This window comes from Dendropsophus ebraccatus, chromosome 11 (genome assembly GCF_027789765.1).
Source record: "Dendropsophus ebraccatus isolate aDenEbr1 chromosome 11, aDenEbr1.pat, whole genome shotgun sequence".
Lineage (NCBI taxonomy): Eukaryota > Metazoa > Chordata > Amphibia > Anura > Hylidae > Dendropsophus > Dendropsophus ebraccatus.
In genome coordinates, this window is record NC_091464.1 from 81,183,801 (window position 1) to 81,203,659 (window position 19,859).

The following is a 19,859-nucleotide window of genomic DNA, read 5'->3' on the forward strand; positions in this document are numbered from 1 at the left end:
GCGGGGAGCGGGCTTAATAGGTTGAGGAACGCTCCCAGTGCTCCTAATTAGTGAATTTGCATATTTTTATAGCATTGAATATCACGAAAACGGGGAAACTTAAGAGAGCAAGAAGACAGTCGTTGGTAAGAAGAGTTCAGCGGCTACCAGGAACTGTGTGGACGAGGCTGCTGATAGTTTTCCCTTAATATACAACGTGGAATTCTATACAATAGTCGATGCATTATACCTTCCAACTGCACTTTGATTGATAACTCTATTATTAACCTTCCAACTTCACCTCTAAAACCTTCCCCCCTTTTTTTTTTATTTTTTACACTGAACAATATTACCAAGAAGGCAAGCTAGGTATTCAGATAAAACAGCCATTGTACTGTGACACAATGGGAGCAGTCTTGGCTCCAGCATAGTGATTCTTTGCATCAAAACGTTAGTCAGATTTTTGTCAAGCCGATTCATAATGAACAAGACGGATCTGTATTGGGAATTTCTGTCAAAGAAATGTGTAGGAATATACATGCAATGGAAAGCCCTGTTTTGTGAACACACTTGGCGTATACACTGGGAATATATGGGTATATATCAGGGCCATTCATTTTAGGGATAGATTGGAAATACCAACTGATAGAAGTGAAAAACAAGATGTGGACAGAGCTTTGGAGAGTCAGCCCCCGAACATGTATAATGCAAAATGTTTCCATTGTGGAATGAAAACAGGTCACATCCTCATACTGACTGAGGCATTATTTAGATGACAGGCTTCAACCCCCCCCCCCCCCCCCCCCCCCCAACATTTAGTGTATATTGAAACATGGCAACTGGACAACAAGGTGACAACCATGTTCAATTTCCGGTGGTTAAAGGGGTTTTCCCATCCCATGACATTATCCCCAGGACAGTAAGTAACAGGCTCATTGTTGAAGATCTGACTTTTGGCAACTCCACCGGTCCCAAGAATGGGGACAAAATGAATGTAAAGCACATGCTTTAATTCTCTATGAATACAATGAGCACTGGATGTACATGCTCTCTGCATAACATTTATTCTGGGACAATTTTGGTGGGGTTGTCAGTTTCAGAAGGGGCGCCAGTGATCAGACTTCCACCGATCAGCTTGTTATTAATTATAACCTGTAGATAGCGGATAACTTCATGAGATGGTAATACCCCTTTAAATATATATATATATATATATATATATATGTATACATTGGCGTACCTACCATGGAGACCATGCAACTGCTACGGGGCCTGTGTGGCCTGTCCTCCCCCCAGCTAAACATAGTCTGCATCCACAGTAGTTCATCTGCGTTCTGGGAGTATGTGCGCCGGGTCATGTGAGTATGTGCATGGGTGGAGGATGGGGGTGTTCAGGATTCATGGGGCCCCATACGGTTTTGGTTTCTTGCTATGGGACTCCATTAATCCTAGCTATACCCATATATACAAATATATATATACTCATTGGTTGCTAGGGGCAACTGAGCCAGTTTCACTTTACACCATGGTGTAAAGTAGAACTGGCTCAGTTGCCCCTAGCAACCAATCAGATTCCACCTTTCATTCCTCACAGACTCTTTGGAAAATGAAAGATGAAATCTGATTGGTCGCTAGGGGCAACTGAGCCAGTTTCACTGTACACCATGTTTGATAAATCTTCCCCTTCATAACCCTATTACACATACTGTCCACCTACCTTTGGACTACCTTGTGTGTGTATGTATGTATATATATATATATATATATATATATATATATATATATATATTCATTCATTCATACAGGTTTATATCTCTGAAAGAAATTGTAGTATATTCCTGGGATATTCTCTCCTTGAAGTATAACCTCTAGGGGAGAGTATGGTGCCCTCCAGATAATGTCTACAGCTCTATAATACAGACCCATAGTGATTCTGCAGCACAGGGTCATTGCGCACTTACAGTTGTATAGTGAAGCGTCGTCTAACAAGGCAGTGTTATATCCTCTCCCACAGAGCAAAGAGAGAAAATGACTGTAATAGCCGGAGAACACTGAAAACATAAAGCGTGATACAATATAGACATCACGTTCAGTGCGGCCATATGAGATACATGGATTCCCTTACCTTGCTTTGTCTTTTCTGCCTCCTGCGAAGTCTCAGAAACTCCTTGTGTTGCCTTGATACAAAATTCACAGCTGCATATTCTAGTAAAGCAGCAAACACAAACAGCAGGCAAACAGCCATCCAGATGTCAATCGCTTTCACATACGATACCTGTAAAAAAAAAAAAAAAAAAAAAAAAAAAATACAATTCTGAAACTTGTTTTCTTGTGTTAACAGGGTATAAAGCGCTTTCCTCCTCCACTAAGGGAATGCATAAAATTGGGTTTGCATCCAGAGACCAGAGTATAACATATGTGAAAGATAAAAAAAGCAGCTATACTGTACCTAGTACTGTATCTGCCTATGTACCTGGCTATGGCCTTTATCCAGGGGAAGAAAACCTTGCTCTCCAGCGGTTGCAAAACTACAACTCCCATCATGCCTGGACAGCCAAAGCTAAAGCTTTGGCTGTCCAGGCATGATGGGAGTTGTAGTTTTGCAACCGCTGGAGAGTCAAGGTTCCCTACCCCTGGGTTATACTATAATGTGTCCTGATACCTCTATTCCACCATTAAAAGGGGAGTTTACAAAAAAAAAAATATTCTTTCAAATCAACTGGTGCCAGAGATTTGTAGTGCTGCGTTGACACGGAACAATTATCGTGCAAATTCGCACGATAACGGTCGAATTCGAACGATAATCGTACGTGTAAACGCAGCGAACGATCAAACGATGAGCAGGAAATCATTCATTTTGATCTTTCAACAACTTCTCAAATCGTCGTTGATCGTTCACAAAAAATTCGCAGATCGTTCCGTGTGAACAGTCGTTCGCCGATTTAACCAATGTGTGAGATAGGCTTAAGCGATCGCAAAACAAATTTTCCGTACGATATAGCGTACCATCTAAACGCTGCTCGTTATGAAAAAAAATCGTTACCCCGACATCGTTAATCGTTTCGTGTAAATGTAGCATAATTTACTTCTATTAAAAATTCTCCAGTCTTTCAGTACTTATCAGCTGCTGTATGTCCTGAAGGAAGTGGTGTATCCTTTCCAGTGTGACACAGTGCTCTCTGCTGCCACCTATGTCCATGTCAGGAACTGGGCACTGAGTCAGACTGGAAAAAATACACCACCACTACCTGCAGGACATACAGCAGCTGATAAGTACCAGAAGACTAGAGATTTTTAAATAGAAGTATATTAAAAATCTATATAACTTTCTGAAATCAGATGATCTGAAAGAAAAAGATTTTTGCCCCTTTAATAGATGTTTTTAAGATTCTCTCTCTCTTTTTTTATTTTTTATTTTACAATCTCCTAACAAATCTGGGAAAAGACTACTTAAAACAAATCTTTCTCAATTCCAGTTCTTAAGGGGCCCGAGCAGGTGATAATTTGAGGATATCCCATATAGAGAATGTGTGGTGTCCTGACAATAGCAATATCATCTGTGTATTACAGAGGAAATCTTGGAAACATCTGCTGGGGGTACTTGGAGACTGGTGTCGAGATTCCCTGCTGTAGGCAGCTGCAGACATATCAGGGTGACCTTAAAAATCCACAATTGCTCATCTGTTTGTATAAGAAACCGTTCTTTCTTCTTTCGGCAAAATAATTATCCCCCATTGTACACAGACACGAATACTGTATACATTATGTAAACTCTACAGGCTTCCCAACCACACCAAGAATAAGAGAATATGCATTATCCTCATTGCTTCCAGCTAATACAGCGATATGATTTACAATGAAATTTCAGGTGAATAGTTTGGCAGGAATCTTATGACAAGAGCTGAAATGCTCCGTGTTCCTTAGTTAAAAATTCAGTACTTATCCAGTACTTATCAGCTGCTGTATGTCCTGTAGGAAGTGGTGAACTATTTCCAGTCTGACAGTGCTCTCTGCTGCCATGTATGTCCATATCAGGAACTGTCCAGAGCATTAGCAAATCCCCATAGAAAACCTCTCCTGCTTTGGACAGTTCCTGACATGGACAGAGGTGGCAGCAGAGAGTGCTGTGTCAGACTGGAAAGAATATGCCACTTCCTGCAGGACATATAGCAGCTGATAAGTACTGGGAGACTGGAGATTTTTAAAATAGAAGTAAATTACAAATGTCTGTCACTTTCTGGCACCAGTTGATTTGAACTATCCCTTTAAAGGGTTATTTATTCCTATCTCAACTAACATAACAAATTTTGTGTTCAGGGAAGTTGGCAGAGAAATGAGATTTGTATGCTGATTATACTCTCTAAGCTGTCAGGCCACTCAGCCAATCACTGTCCGGGATGCTACAGCCAGTGATTGGTTGAGCGGCCTGACAGCTTAGAGACTGCTCTGAAACTGCCGCCATGCTGGGTAGCGAGCTGGGGGCAGGAGAAGACCGGAAAGACTGAGAGAGGTAATGTATAACAGTTTATTCAATCGTTAGCACATCACTATTACATGTAGTGATGCATGGTCGGCGATATTAGGTCAAGACCAAAAGACAAGATCATCAGCCAATGATCGTTGTCATCAGTTGATGGTTGTCTCTATTACAGAGAGCGATAAACGCTCCCCATCACTTTATAGTACATCTTTATTGAGCAGCTTAATTAAAGGGGTTCTCCAGCGCTACAAAAACATGGCCACTTTCTTCCAAAGACAGCACCGCCCTTGTCTCCAGTGTGGGTGGGGTTTGCAGCTTGGTTCCATTAAAGTGAATGGAGCTTAATTGCAAACCGCACCTGAACTGGAGACAAAAGTCGTGCTGTCTCTGAAAGAAAGTGACCATGTTTTTGAAGCACTGGATAACCCCTTTAATACTGATGCTTCAGGCAAAGGAGGTGCCAGTGTTCACTCCCTATGCAGCATTTAACAGATTTAGAAATAGGTTGATGATTGTGACTAAAAGGGGTTGTTCACCCTTTTTTTTTATTTCAAACTTAACTGGTGCCAGAAAGACAGAAAGAGCAAGAGATTTGTGATTTATTTTGATTAAAAAAATCTCAAGTCTTATCAGCTGCTGTATGTCCTGCAGGAAGTGGTGTATTATTTCCAGTCTGGAGAGCAGTAGAGGTTTTTTATGGGGATTTGCTGCTGCTCTGGGCAGTTCCTGACATGGACAGAGGTGGCAGCAGAGAGCACTGTGTCAGACTGGAATAAATACACCACTTCCTGCAGGACATACAGCAGCTGATAAGTACTGGAACACTTGAGATTTTTTTAATAGAAGTAAATGACAAATATCTGGCACCAGTTGATTTTAAAGAATTTTTTTTTTGGCAACTATTACCTTAAGCTAATAGAACCAGGTTGGATCTTTTCCTATTTTTCTTTATGTAGAAAAACAAGAGATTATTTGATAAACGAGCCACGTTCCACATGACTTTAAAGCCTGGCCAACTTCTCCCAACTCAAATATTTTGGGAGAAGTGGAACAGGTGCTTGATAATATGGCGCTGAGTCTGAACAGATGGCATAAATACATCAATAAACCTTCATAAATCCCTGGCTGCCATCACACAGCACAGTTCAGTCACCACTAGGGAGAGCTGAGTGCACAGGCAATGATACAGTGACCACTGAACTCTATGGAAGCTGTAACTCTATCCGCTGAACGGCGGCTATAGGAAAATCATATGGCTCTATATAGGGCAGGGGTAGGGAACCTTCGGCCCTCCAGCTGTTGCAAAACTACAATTCCCATCATGCCTGGGCTTCGGCTGCCCAGGCATGATGGGAATTGTAGTTTTGCAACAGCTGGAGGGCCGAAGGTTCCTTATCCATGATATAGGGGAACAGGAGGACACAGTTCTCTCTGCTGCCACCTCTGTCCATGTCAGGAACTGTCCAGAGCAGCAGCAAATCCCTATAGAAAACCTCTCCTGCTCGGCATAGTTACTGACATGGACAGAGGTGGCAGCAGAGAGCACTGTGTCACACTGGAAAGAATACACCCCTTCCTGCAGGACATACAGCAGCTGTTAAGTATTGGAAGACTGGATATTTTTTAATATAAGTATATGACATATCTCTGGAACCATTTGATTTTAAAGAAAATCATTTTCGGTGACCACAACCCCTTTCAAAAAAATAGGATTGAGTCATAGCATCATATCTTAACTAGTTGATAACTTTCCGTTACCGGAGAACAGAGAATTAACCATCCGACAGTGAAAATCCCATCTTTTTCTATTTCTGCACTGTTAAGCACTGTTGTCGGACTCTTTTCTTTTTCTTCCATTATCAACCAAAACTCAAAGAAGAGAGCGGCTGTGATTTTCCATTTCCAGCCTAATTTCTAACAGCAGGTAGCTGTGATAAGTCTATGCCTCCAAGGCAATGGCCGTTACACTTATGTCAGACACTGGGGACCGAAGCGCACATTCCTGTTAGGAAAGGCAGATGGACCCAGAACTGGGAACATCATGTAAATGGGTTGATAAATGTACCTGCTCCCCCCCCCCCTGACCATGTCAGTAAGGATGGAGGTCATTTACATTTATTTCACAGCTTCCTTCTTGTACGCTTTGTCACACTTAAAGAGTCACTGTCGTATTTTTTTTTTTTTTTTTTTTGCAGAAATCAATAGTCCAGGCGATTTTAAGAAACTTTGTAATTGGGTTTATTAGCCAAATATGCCATTATCTGCATTTAAAAAGCCTTTTCCCAGGTCCCCCCCTCTCTCCTCTTTTCCATCCACTGCAAAAAATCAGTCTGGTCTATAGAGAGGGGAGGGGGGAGGAGGGAGTTAGCCGACAGCAGAAAGCAGATAACATAGGATTACATGCAGGGAGCTGGGTGACAGCTGTAATCAGAGCTCAGAGAGGTCAGTGGTGATTGTCAGAGGAGATAAAGGTTGAGGTATTTGTAGAATAACTCTTTGTTGTCCTGTTTTGGCCTTTTATTTAGCTCTCTCCATAGGAGAACAATGAAGACAGGGGGGGAGAGCTTCAAAATGCTTTTTCATGATAAAAATGCATTTTTCGGCTAATAAACCCAATTACAAAGTTTCTTAAAATTGCCTGGACTATTGATTTCTGCAAAAAAAATAAAAATTCACGACAGTGACACTTTAAATCCTATCTATCGCACACAGTAGATTTCACAGCAAATATCAGACAGGAGATTTTCCTCTAGTGACCCGGGGAATCGATTATCTTTAGCGAGAGCCGCCGAAACATGCAGGGAAGGCTGAAATTACCAAGCTACCGCCAGTGAAAACAAAAGAAAGTACTGGAATCCCCTTCTTAGGCCACTTGGAATGGCAGCATTTCAGGCAACGTTCTGTTTCAGTATTTGTAAGCCAAAGCTAGAAACACAAAAGAGATGCAAATATATATCCAATATAACAATATAAAGGTTCTGCTCCTGGTTGTGGCTCAATGCAAAACCAAAGGCTGAGCTCACTCAATGTCTTACTGCATGCATGTAAATATGCAGGGAAAACACTTGCTATTGTATGGAATGGGAATACAGTTCACACTGTGGACGGCAGCACACAGGTTTTTTCCAGCACATATTTCAAGTACACCGGAATCAGAATGAATGACGCATTGCTCATCATTGATCCACATGATGGATCTAAGCTCTGCTCTTAAAGGGGTTGTCCACCGAAAAAATCTTTTTTTTCTTTCAAATCAACTGGTGTCAGAAAGTAATATAGATTTGTAATTTACTTCTATTAAAAAATCTCAAGTCTTCCTATACTAATCAGCTTCTGTATGTCCTGCAGGAAATGTTGTTTTATTTTCAGTCTGACACAGTGCTCTCTGCTGACATCTCTGTCCGAGAGAGGAACTGTCCAGAGCAGGAGACATTTTCTATGGGGAGTCGTAGAAAACCGAGACAGAGTTCCTGTGGCAGCAGAGAGCACTGTGTCAGACTGAAAAGAAAGCATTTCCTGCTTGACATACAGAAGCTGATAAGTATGGGAAGACTTTTTGTATGGGAAGTATGGGAAGATTTTTTAATAGAAGTAAATTCATATAACTTTCTGACATCAGTTGATTTAAAAGAAAAATATTTTTGCTGGACAACCCCTTTAAAATGGGAATAATCTGCATCCATAGCCATGAATAAAAGATGCAGTCAAAAGAGTCAAAGAGGTGACAGACTTACCCATAGAATTTCTGCTATATATATCTCTGCCAGAAAATATGCTATGTGTATGTAAGGCTTTGTTCCCACAACATCTTTTTTTTTTTTCATGGCTGCCATTTTGCCGCCAAAATGCGGGAGCTAGTCATAGTGCAAAATGACAGCCGTTCAAAAAAAGTCTGCAAAACAGCCAAAAAAAAGAGAGGTTGTGGGAACATAGCCTGAGGCTGTGTTCACATTACATTTTTGCAATACGTTATTTCATCCTTTTTTTTTGCAAAAAATGGATAAAAAACAGATGGATGAATTTGTTTGCATCCATTTTGATCAGTTTTTCCATTGACTTCCATTATAAAAAACCAAACAAAAACGGATTGACCCTATTTTTGTGTCCATTAAAAAAAAGATCCGTTTTGATCCCTTTTTTTTTTTTTATAATGGAAGTCAATGGAAAAACTGATCAAAACGGATGCACACAAATACATCTGTTCTGTGCTCTATTACCTATATATAGTAAAAACTACGCAAGTTTGACATATTCAGATTTGTAGTGACATGTAGAATAAATTTAGTATGTCAGTGTGAAGGAATTATTGTCCCGTAAATTTGCATTATTTTATTATTTTATTTTTTTTCACGTTTGCTCTAAAAATATATAGTTTTCTAATACAGTGCATGGTAAAAGAAAAGGTACCAGTAAAAGATGCAACTTGTCCTGCAAAAAAATAAGCTCTCATACAGCTTTGTCAGTGGAAAAATAAAAAAGGTATGGGGTTTTTTGGGCATGCACTATACTTGTCAGGAATGATCATGTAAGTTAGAGGGATGTTCCAGGAAAATCAACTTCTTCTCTATCCACAGGATAGGGAAAAGTAGGAACTCGTAGGTGGTCTGACCTCTGTACCCTCCACTGATCTCTGTATTGGGCCCTCGGCTTCTGTAATGTAAATAGAGCCGCAGGTACGGCAGGTGACCTGCGGCTCTATTCATTCCTATGGAGCGACATAAAGAGCAGAATACACTGGAAGAGCATAGTACTCTACTCTTTCTGTCGGCTCTGTCCCCTTAAGATGAATGTGAAACATTACTGAGCTTGCCCTGCGACCTTTGAAGAGGTCATTCCACAGGGAGCTACTATTGTCTTGTATTGATGCTATGTACACTACTATGCTACTGGTGTCACATGATGCTGCAGTGCTGCACAGATCACTTTACAGCAGCCTTCTCTTATCACCACAGATACAACAGGAAATCTAAGCTTAATTTTAGCCCAAGTGGTGAGAATGAAAACTGCAAGATCTCAGGATTATTTTATAATATAGATAGAAAAATTAGAAAAAACTCTCATGACATCCTCCTCCCTGCTACTCGGCTTTCTTGTCTATCACAACACGCTCCTCAGTCAGCACGACTATGCTCCTTACTACCTTCCTGTCACAGATCTGGTTGTTGTATTGTCAAGTGTTCGTCCTCAAGTATTATTGAGTGAATTTTCAAGTGATTTATCAAGAGAAACGTATACTGTAGAGTCAAAGCTGTATAACTTGCTGCACACAAGTATCTCTCAAGTAAAGACGAGCTTATTTATGGTAAAGAGACTTTATGATTCTTCAACTTGCACCAACACAGTGTACACTACAGCCTTGGGACACTTCCCCTTTCTGTGGGTGGCAGTTCCGATAGTCCGGGAGAGTCACTACACCACTCAGGCCAACCATGATATCATCCCAAGGGACCCCCTAGCAGCCCAGCAGGACACTGACCACAGGGGGAAAAGGTACAACCGGCCCTACAAAATAAAAGCAGGCGTGCCATCACACCTGTGTGCCCAACCATCACTGACGTCACGGAATAACATTCCAAGGTCTGGCTGTATCTCGGCCATCCACCACCAGAGTGGCGTCACACCGTACCATCTAGCAAGTGACCGGCCGATATAACATCACCACCGGGGGTCACCACATTGGGGCTCGGCCTAGATACCCTAAAAGGACTCCCATTACACTGGGAGTGGCATTCAACTTTAAAGGAGAAGTCAGGCGAAAATTTTTATTAACCCCTAGATGACCCAGGACGTAGAGTTACGTCATGGAAGTCTGTCACCAGACGACCCTGGACGTAACTGTACGTCCTGGGTGGTTCTCCCTCTATGAAGCGCGCTCCGGAGCGGAGCGCACTTCATAGGAGGTGGGGGCCGGCTGCAGTGAGGACCTCACCGGTAATGACACGCTGCAGCGATCGCGCTGCCGCGTGTCATTAACCCCTTAAACGCCACGATCGCGGCGTTTAAGTGTAAGTGACAGGGGGAGTCCTCTGTCACTTACCGATCGGGACCCCCGTAGTGTGACTGCGGGGGTCCCGATCGTTGAAACGGACCTCCGGAGGTCTCTCACCTGCCTCTGTGCGGTCCGATCGGCGATCTGCTACACTGAGCCTGCACAGGCAGGCTCAATGAGCAGATCGCCGATAACACTGATCAATGCTATGCCTATGGCATAGCAATGGTCAGTGTAGAAATCAAACTAGTGTATGTAAAAGTCCCCCAAAGGGACTTCAAATGTGTAAAAAAACGAAAAATTTAAAACACTATTACACTACCCCAAAACCCCTCCCCCAATAAAAGTTGAAATAACCCCCCCTATCCCATTATATAAATAAAACATATAAAAATAAATAAATAGATAAACATATAATATACCGTAGCGTGCGTAATTGTCCGATCTATTAAAATATAACAAGCGTCATTGTGATCGGTGAACGACGTAGACGAAAAGAGGGAAAAAAGTGCGCAGATTACCGATTTTATGTTACATTATATATTTAAAAAAATCAATAAAAAGTGATCAAAACGTCCGATCTTCACAAATATGGTATTAATAAAAACTAGAGATCATGGCGGAAAAAATGACACCCCATACAGCCCCCTTGGTGAAAAAATAAAAGTGTTATAAGCGTCACAATAGGCCCATTTTATTAATATTTAGTCGCCAAAAAAAAGGATTTCATAAAAAAATACATATATAACATTAGAGAATCTGTGTAACCTGCATATGGTTGTGTTCGGGCTGACCTATAGAATAATAGTATCATGTCGCTGTTACCATATAGTGTATTACGTAGACACAGGAACCCCCCAAACGTTACCATATTGCATTCTTTTTTACGATTTCACCTATTTATATCTTCATAAATAATATATTTGGAATTCCATCATACATGTTATGGTAAAATGAAAGACGCCATTACACAGTACAACTATTCCTGTAAAAACAAGCACTTACATGGCCCTGTAGATAAAAAACTGAGAGTGCTAGAGCTCTTAGAAGGGGAGGAGGGAAAGACGAAGATCAAAATTTGCGCGGTCCACTGGGTCATTTTGGGCCTGGTCCTCAAAGGGTTAAAGTATTGTATTGCCCCCCAAAAGTTATACAAATAGCCAATATACACTTATAACGGGAAATGCTTTTTTTCCCCTGCACTTACTACTGCATCAAGGCTTCACTTCCTGGATAAAATGGTGATGTCACTTCCTGGATACCATGGTGAGGTCACTTCCTGGATAACATGGTGATGTCATGCCCCGACTCCCAGACCTGTGCGGGCTCTGGCTGCTGGAGAGGATGATGGCAGGGGGACACTGAGGGATACTGCCATCATCCTCTCCAGCAGCCACAGCCCGCACAACTCTGGGAGTCAGGGCGTGACATCACCATGTTATCCAGGAAGTGACATCACCATGTTATCCAGGAAGTGACATCACCATGTTATCCAGGAAGTGACATCACCATGTTATCAAGGAATTGACATTACCATTTTATCCAGGAAGTAAAGCCTTGATGCAGTAGTAAGTGCAGGGAAAAAAAAAACACTTTATAAGCATTTCCCCTAATAAGTGTATATTGGTGATTTGTATAACTGTTGGGGGGCAATCTAACACGTTAATAAAAATTTTTGCCAGACTTTTCCTTTATATAAAACTCACTGTTGCCCCTCACTACCTCGACTGCCTGTTGTTTAAATTATTCAGCACCTCATCACCATTAAGGGCTTCTCCATCACCACCTCAGGCAGCAGTAATAGAGAAGCCCCAGGGGGAACTACAAGTACCATCATCACCAAACACCTAGGTGCAGTCCCCTCTATATAACCTTTGGTGGCCGTATTCGCATTCAGGAAAAGGCAGAGAGTTATTACCACTCGGCCTGTGACAGGATATATCTTCATTTATTCATCATAACCTCCATCCTTCCTGAGATCCCCTCACTCCAGGCATGATGGGAATTATAGTTTTGCACGAGCTGGAGGGCCGAAGGTTCCCCATCCCTGATATAAAGCCTTGTGGACTAAAGTCCCTAGAAATGAATAGGCAATCAATGAGCAGAGCTGAGACTATTGAAATGGACTATGGAAACATTGATGTGTGATCAATACTCCCTGGAAGAGATTCCCAGCCCATAATATCCAATTTGCTATGAATTATGTGATTAGAATGATCTTCAGTTAGCGTGCCCTGTAATCTGATTTAAGGACTGGCACGACTTCTAAAGTCTGTTCCAATAGTATTATCCATGTGCACGCAGTCCTGTCTGGGTAATAAAAACCTCTCCGTTCCATTATTTCTTAGAGCCTTGTAATGAGTCAGTGCTGGAGATGTAGGTATAGTGCTACAATATCTTCTCCGTCAAATACTCCTGATTAATTGTGACTCATTACATCCCACGCAGCTCCGCTTAAAGTACAACCTGTTATAGAATCTGATCTTGAAATCAAAATTTTAATTTTTTTTACTGGTAAAAAAAAAAGCATAATTAGGGCGTCCTACAGAGTCATTAAATAATACTTTTTGTAAGTGTTAGGCTGGATAGGCCGCCCTGGTGCTGACTCGGCTCTTTACTGAGAAAACGAGGCATTAAATTAGGTATTAAAAAACTGGCACGGTGGCGGGTCTCTGCCAAGCACGGTGACAAACACTGTTATAATACATTATTACGGGATTCTGGGCGCTATGGAAGGTTCTGTTATATTGGCAATAAAGTGAGATGCATGGTATTGTTACTTGGCGTATCTGTTATTTTGACAGTTTTAGGCATTGTTATTTGGATATTTTACTATACACCTACTGAATTGTTTTCTGACTGTCACAGCTGCGGCGGTGACTCATGCTCTGGGCCGCCACTGCACCCACTTCTTCGCACCAGCTTCTCTTCAGCTGCTCCGCCATCTCTTTGCCCCCTCCCCCCCCGGCACCTCACCTGTCCCTGCTTGGGTCTCTTGGGGAGATTTGCTATGGGGGAGATTTATCAAACTGGTGCAAAGTAGAATTGGCTCAGTTGCCCCTAGCAACCAATCAGATTCCACCTTTCATTTTCCAAAGAGTCTGTGAGGAATGAAAGGTGGAATCTGATTGGTTGCTAGGGGCAACTGAGCCAGTTTCACTTTACACCATGTTTGATAAATCTTCCCCCATGTTTTATAAATCTCCCCTTGTGTCTTCTTGACCTGACAGCTATCTAACAGGGTCAGCAATTCGGAATATAGTTTACATCCAACCGATCCAACAGTTTTCCATGGGCAATGTAAAAATTGTCAAAATCCATAGGTACTGAGGAAAAACTTACTAATATATGTATATATATATATATATATATATATATATATATATATACATATATATATATATATATATATATATATATATATACACACGCACACAAACAAACACACATATATATATATATATATATATATATATATATATATATATATATATATATATATATACAGACACACACAAATGAGCACTCCTTTAGCAAAGTAGTTTGGCACCCAGCCTTATGCACCCCCTTGATCACACTATATACAAACGATAAAATCAACACAGCACTCCAAAAAATGGTGTGAAATTTCTGAATTTCTATGAGGTTTTTGTTATTTTTCTTTTCTTTACAATCATCCAATACCAAAGTATTTACCAAAATAAAGAACATTGAATAACAAATAAATAACTCGTAATACTCCAGCTCCTAATGTGTATTCCGTTATAGGTCAATGATAATGAATCACGGGTTCTATAAAAAATATTTTATGTCCCATTGTCTTTTGACAGTTTTACAATGAAAACAATGACCTTCCTCACGCCCTGGGAGCCTGCCATACACTACTATTTTGGAACTTGTAAAGAGTAGACACGATCTTTCTACACCCTGCTGACTGCCTTTGATTATTCCAAGCTTGACACGGATCCCTCGCAATGTCTTTAATAATAGCTTGAACTTCCAACAATTTACCTCCTGAAGTAAAGCTGCAAGGTAACTGGCCTACTGTTTCCAGGGTCATAGCCATAGCTGAGACGGCAGTGAGGTTAGCCTGATCTAGTCTGACAGTAACTAGCCGTCTGCAATGCAGCGTTACCCACAATAACCACAGACAGGACTCTGCTAGATCTTAAGTAAGAGCAGAGCTTAGATCCATCATATGCATTACAGGCTAGAGCTACAAATACTAAAGAACCATGATGATTTATACTGATTTTCTTCATAACAAAAGTGAAGACAGAACTGCAGATAGTATGACATGTTTAATATAGGAAACTTGATGCAATTTGCAATAACGCCCGTGATTAATTTAAAAGATACCTTGCATTGAAAATTAATGGATTGCTAGCGGCCGGATGTCAGTTTTGTGTGGCTTCTATTCATTGAATAGCGGCCACACAGAACTGTCAGTTCACACAATGTAGAGTGCAGATCTGACCACACTTTACATTGTGTGCTATGGTGAACTGGGATGCAGGTGCACACGGATGTGCCCGCAGCCTAATTCAGCACAAATGAAGTTCATCTGGCCGGTACTGCAGTACCGGCTGGGATGATCTTTACTGAAACCGGACGTTCTGTGACCCAGCCGGTGTCATACAGCGTGTGAACCTGGCCTCAAAATGTAAGGATCCTAAACTTTATAAAGTGGAACCTGGTATTTACAACTTTCGCCAATTAGCTGGAGTGAAGAGCAAGATGGCACACTGGTTTCTTAGACAGCATGCAATACTTTATTTCTCCTGTGGAGGTGCTGCAGAGAAAGTGAACACTTGAGCATTAGGGGGCTGATGGATCACTGTGCAGGGGCAGGGCTATGTCCCATGGATGGACCACCACCTCTAATGATTATCAATGGAGGGGGCCGGCCTGGGGTTGGCTGGATTGGTGCTCACCTCCAGTGCTGCTAACGGCTTATCGGGCACCGCTATTAGCACGGAAACGGTGCTGAGGATAAAAGTAAGAGACATTCATCCTCAGCGTCCCGTGCCCACTAGGGAGCTATCAGCAGGTTAGATTTGTCTAACCTGCGGATTATTCCCCTTTGAAGCAAAAAGGATGCAAGAGGTGATATCTATAAGCATGGTAGTCTACACTGTTCTGGCCAAAACTGTATTTAGACTTTGGGGTATCTACAACTCTATATTCCCCATCAGTGTCCGACTGGGCTACGTACCTTGGGCCCACCAGGGAATTTGATTCTAGGGGCCCACCCTACATATACTAGATATAACCAGCGCCAAACCTTTCACATTACTATAGCGACTTTGCATGGAGCTGTGTATGTGAACTGCAATGCTAGCTCACTGCTGGTAACTTGTCAGTCACTCTATTCAAACAGCATAGCGCGCTACTTAAGTTTCTTGATATAATAATAATATATAATAAGATGAAACCCCAGGTTACTATATAGAGGAAATGAATGACCGGGTGATAGGTGTGTACAGCAGTGCTGGGGGATTATATGTCATCCTGGAGCTGCTAAACAGAGAGGCCCAGCTCCTGATCAGGGGCCCACCAAGGGGGAGGGACCACCAGTGGATTCCCCTGCTCCCCTGTGGGCCAGTCTGAGCCTGTTATCCGTCTATATTACCTGCCAGGGTATCTACAACTCTATATTCCCCATCTACTTTTCCTGCTGGGGTATCTACAACTCTATATACTCCATCTACTTTTCCTGCTGGGGTATCTACAACTCTATATACTCCATCTACATTACCTGCTGGGGTATCTACAACTCTATATACTCCATCTACATTACCTGCCGGGGTATCTACAACTCTATACACTCCATCTACATTACCTGCCGGGGTATCTACAACTCTATATTCTCCATCTACATTACCTGCCGGGGTATCTACAGATCTATATTCTCCATCTACATTACCTGCTGGGGTATCTACAACTCTATATTCCCCATCTACATTACCTGCTGGGGTATCTACAACTCTATATACTCCATCTACATTACCTGCTGGGGTATCTACAACTCTATATTCCCCATCTACATTACCTGCTGGGGTATCTACAACTCTATATACTTAATTTACATTACCTGCCGGGGTATCTACAATTCTATATACTCCATCTACATTTCCTGCTGGGGTATCTACAACTCTATATACTCTATCTATAATACCTGCTGGGGTATCTACAACTCTATATACTCCATCTACATTACCTGCTGGGGTATCTACAACTCTATATACTCCATCTACATTACCTGCCGGGGTATCTACAACTCTATATTCTCCATCTACATTACCTGCCGGGGTATCTACAACTCTATATTCCCTATCTACATTACCTGCCGGGGTATCTACAACTCTATATTCTCCATCTACATTACCTGCCGGGGTATCTACAACTCTATATTCTCCATCTACATTACCTGCCGGGGTATCTACAACTCTATATACTCCATCTACATTACCTGCCGGGGTATCTACAACTCTATATTCCCCATCTACATTACCTGCTGGGGTATCTACAACTCTATATACTTAATCTACATTACCTGCCGGGGTATCTACAATTCTATATACTCCATCTACATTTCCTGCTGGGGTATCTACAACTCTATATACTCTATCTATAATACCTGCCGGGGTATCTACAACTCTATATTCTCCATCTACATTACCTGCTGGGGTATCTACAACTCTATATTCTCCATCTACATTACCTGCCGGGGTATCTACAACTCTATATTCTCCATCTACATTACCTGCCGGGGTATCTACAACTCTATATTCTCCATCTACATTACCTGCTGGGGTATCTACAATTCTCTATACTCCATCTACATTACCTGCCGGGGTATCTACAACCCGAAATTCAAGCTTATAATACCCTATATAATATGATATATACAACCTTATATAATATAAAGAAATAACTATAATGCTGTTGTTTATAATAAATCAATGCGGGAAAGAACAAATTATTTTCGACGAACAATTAGGGACGAATTACAATAGAATGATTACAATACAAAGAACAAATCAATGTCATTGAGATCCCAGTGACATCTGTGAAACGGTTTGTAAATTACATTTCATCTCGCTCCTTCTACTAACAACGCAGCAAAGATAAATTAGGGCAATTTGCATCATTTACAACAGATGTTTGTTTTTTTTCATTATCCATACTTTGTGCTTGTGCCATTAGTATTATTATGTAGAATTATGTATTATTCTATTCCCATAGGGCTGAGCACTTTTCTATAGTGTGCAGTTCTTCAGATACTCTAATGGCAACTGATCATTTGCTGAATAAAAAATATTCAGTGCGGACCTATGGTTTATATTATTTTATTTTTTTAAATAAATGTAAAGTACCTGCAAAGAGATTTCAGAATCTGTGCACTCACTGAAAACCTGTGACAATTATCAGACATGAACGTTCTCAGAGCTTGAGTCTCATTATGGGAACTTCGTCTGTGTGTGGGGGGAGGCTACTTCTCATGTCTGGGGGGGGGGGGGGGGGTACATGATTGATTGTAGTACAATGGGGAGAGCTTGGGAAGCTGTGAGTGAGAACTTAGCCAGTAGCAGCATACCCTTCAGGGGTTTGGCACAGGAAGAAATGACAATTACAGATGAAGCCTACAAAGGGAGAAACTGCAGAAAAATATATCCTATGGTATTGTGTACACACACAATGGGATCTCAGATTTGTTCATAGTCTATTATTATTATTAGATTATAAAGCGGAATCTAGACCGAGAGATGCCAACAAGATCTGTACGTTTCTGCAGAATTTGTTGGTGCTATATAAATAAAGCAATAAATAAGTAATTGTCAGGTCTGACACCACCATGGGAAAAGCTAGACCTAACTAAGAGCTGTCGTCGGTGTATGTTTAGTAAAGTAGGACATAGTAGTAGTATGTCCTAATAGGCATCAGTGCATATTCCTATCCTTATTCTTAGTGAAAAATCTTTTCTTTTAAGTGTAAATGTGTCAGAAAATTATACAAGTTTGTAATTTACTTCTATTTAAAATTTTTCAGCCTTCCAGTACTTATCAGCTGCTGTATGTACTGCAGGAAGTGGTGTATTCTTTCCAGTCTGACACAGTGCTCTGTCCATGTCAGGAACTGTCCAGATCAGTAGCAAATCCCTATAGAAAACCTTACCTGCTCTGGACAGTTCCTGACATGGACAGAGGTGGCAGCAGAGAGCACTGTGTCAGACTGGAAAGAATAAACCACTTCCTGCAGGACATACAGCAGCTGATAAGTACTGGAAGACTGGAGATTTTTTTTTTTTATAAAAGAACAGATGCAGAGGTCAGGGGTTATCAGTGCTGGAGCAGTAAAGCATATATATACACGCAGTGCTTTGTGGTGTGGGTAGGGGAGGGGGGCCCTTTAAAATTTTTGGTATGGGGCCCTGTGAATCCTAGCTATGCCCCTGTATGTGTGAGAAACTAAGAATACATTGAAATCACTGCGGTAAAGTTCAGATAACTGTATATAGGTTATAGAGTGAAGACCAAAGGGCTCGCTGATAGGAATCCAGAGAAATCACCACTACTAAGGTCAGGAAGGACTTGAGTAAAATGTCTACAGAATTCTCCCATATTGGCTTTAGAATATATTCTGAAAATCTTACAAGTATTGCTCCCCTTGAAAGGGGAACTATGAGCAGGTTAGACAAATCTAACCTGCTGATATGTCCCTATTGCACAGGAGATGCCGAGGAGGATGGTATGTCTCCTCTTACCTTCTTCCTTGGCGCCGTTCCGGAGTAGTTAGTCATTTGCTCCACAGTCCGGTGAGACCGTTAGGAGCACTGCCTCTCTGCCGCTGGCTGGCTCACTATATTCATTATCATTGGAAAGGGGTGGGCCAGCAAGGGGCGGATCAGCACTATGGGGACGGGCAGTGCTCCTAACAGTGCCCCAGTGCTCCTAACAGTCTCACCGGACCATGGAGTAAATGAAGGCACCGGATCGGCAATAAGATGGAAGGGACATAGCTTCCTCCTCTGCGTCTCCTGTGCAATAGGGACAGTGTCGGACTGGCTCACCAGAGGACTGGAGGATCCTCCAGTTGGCCCCCACTTTTAGAACCTGCACAAACACTGACTGACATGTAATTTCTCACAGTTTCTTCATTGGTGGGCCCCCAGATACCCCAGTCCGACACTAAATAGGGACATATCTAACCTGTTCTTAGTTCCCCTTTAACCTAGTGAATGAGAAGTGAGCAATGATGCATACAGTGTGTGCATCACAGCTCACTACAGAATGTGTACATTACCCGCCTCTTTTGCCCCTGACCCACCAATTGTCAAGTGAGGTGGGATGCATAAAGTGTGCACTATGCGTCAATACTCAGTACTGGGGGATGCTGGTGTCATGGTCA

At 41.7% G+C, this 19,859-nt stretch overlaps 1 protein-coding gene across 2 annotated transcripts in view; it reads right to left on the reverse strand.

Annotated features, from left to right (window-relative positions):
* GLRA2 (glycine receptor alpha 2) overlaps positions 1 to 19,859 on the reverse strand; it is a 161,955-nt gene that overhangs the window by 48,300 nt on the left and 93,796 nt on the right. For both annotated transcript variants that reach the window (XM_069945452.1, XM_069945451.1), the window contains exon 8: positions 2,105 to 2,254. In XM_069945452.1, the coding sequence (XP_069801553.1) occupies positions 2,105 to 2,254 (150 nt within the window). The remainder of the gene's footprint in view (positions 1 to 2,104; positions 2,255 to 19,859) is intronic.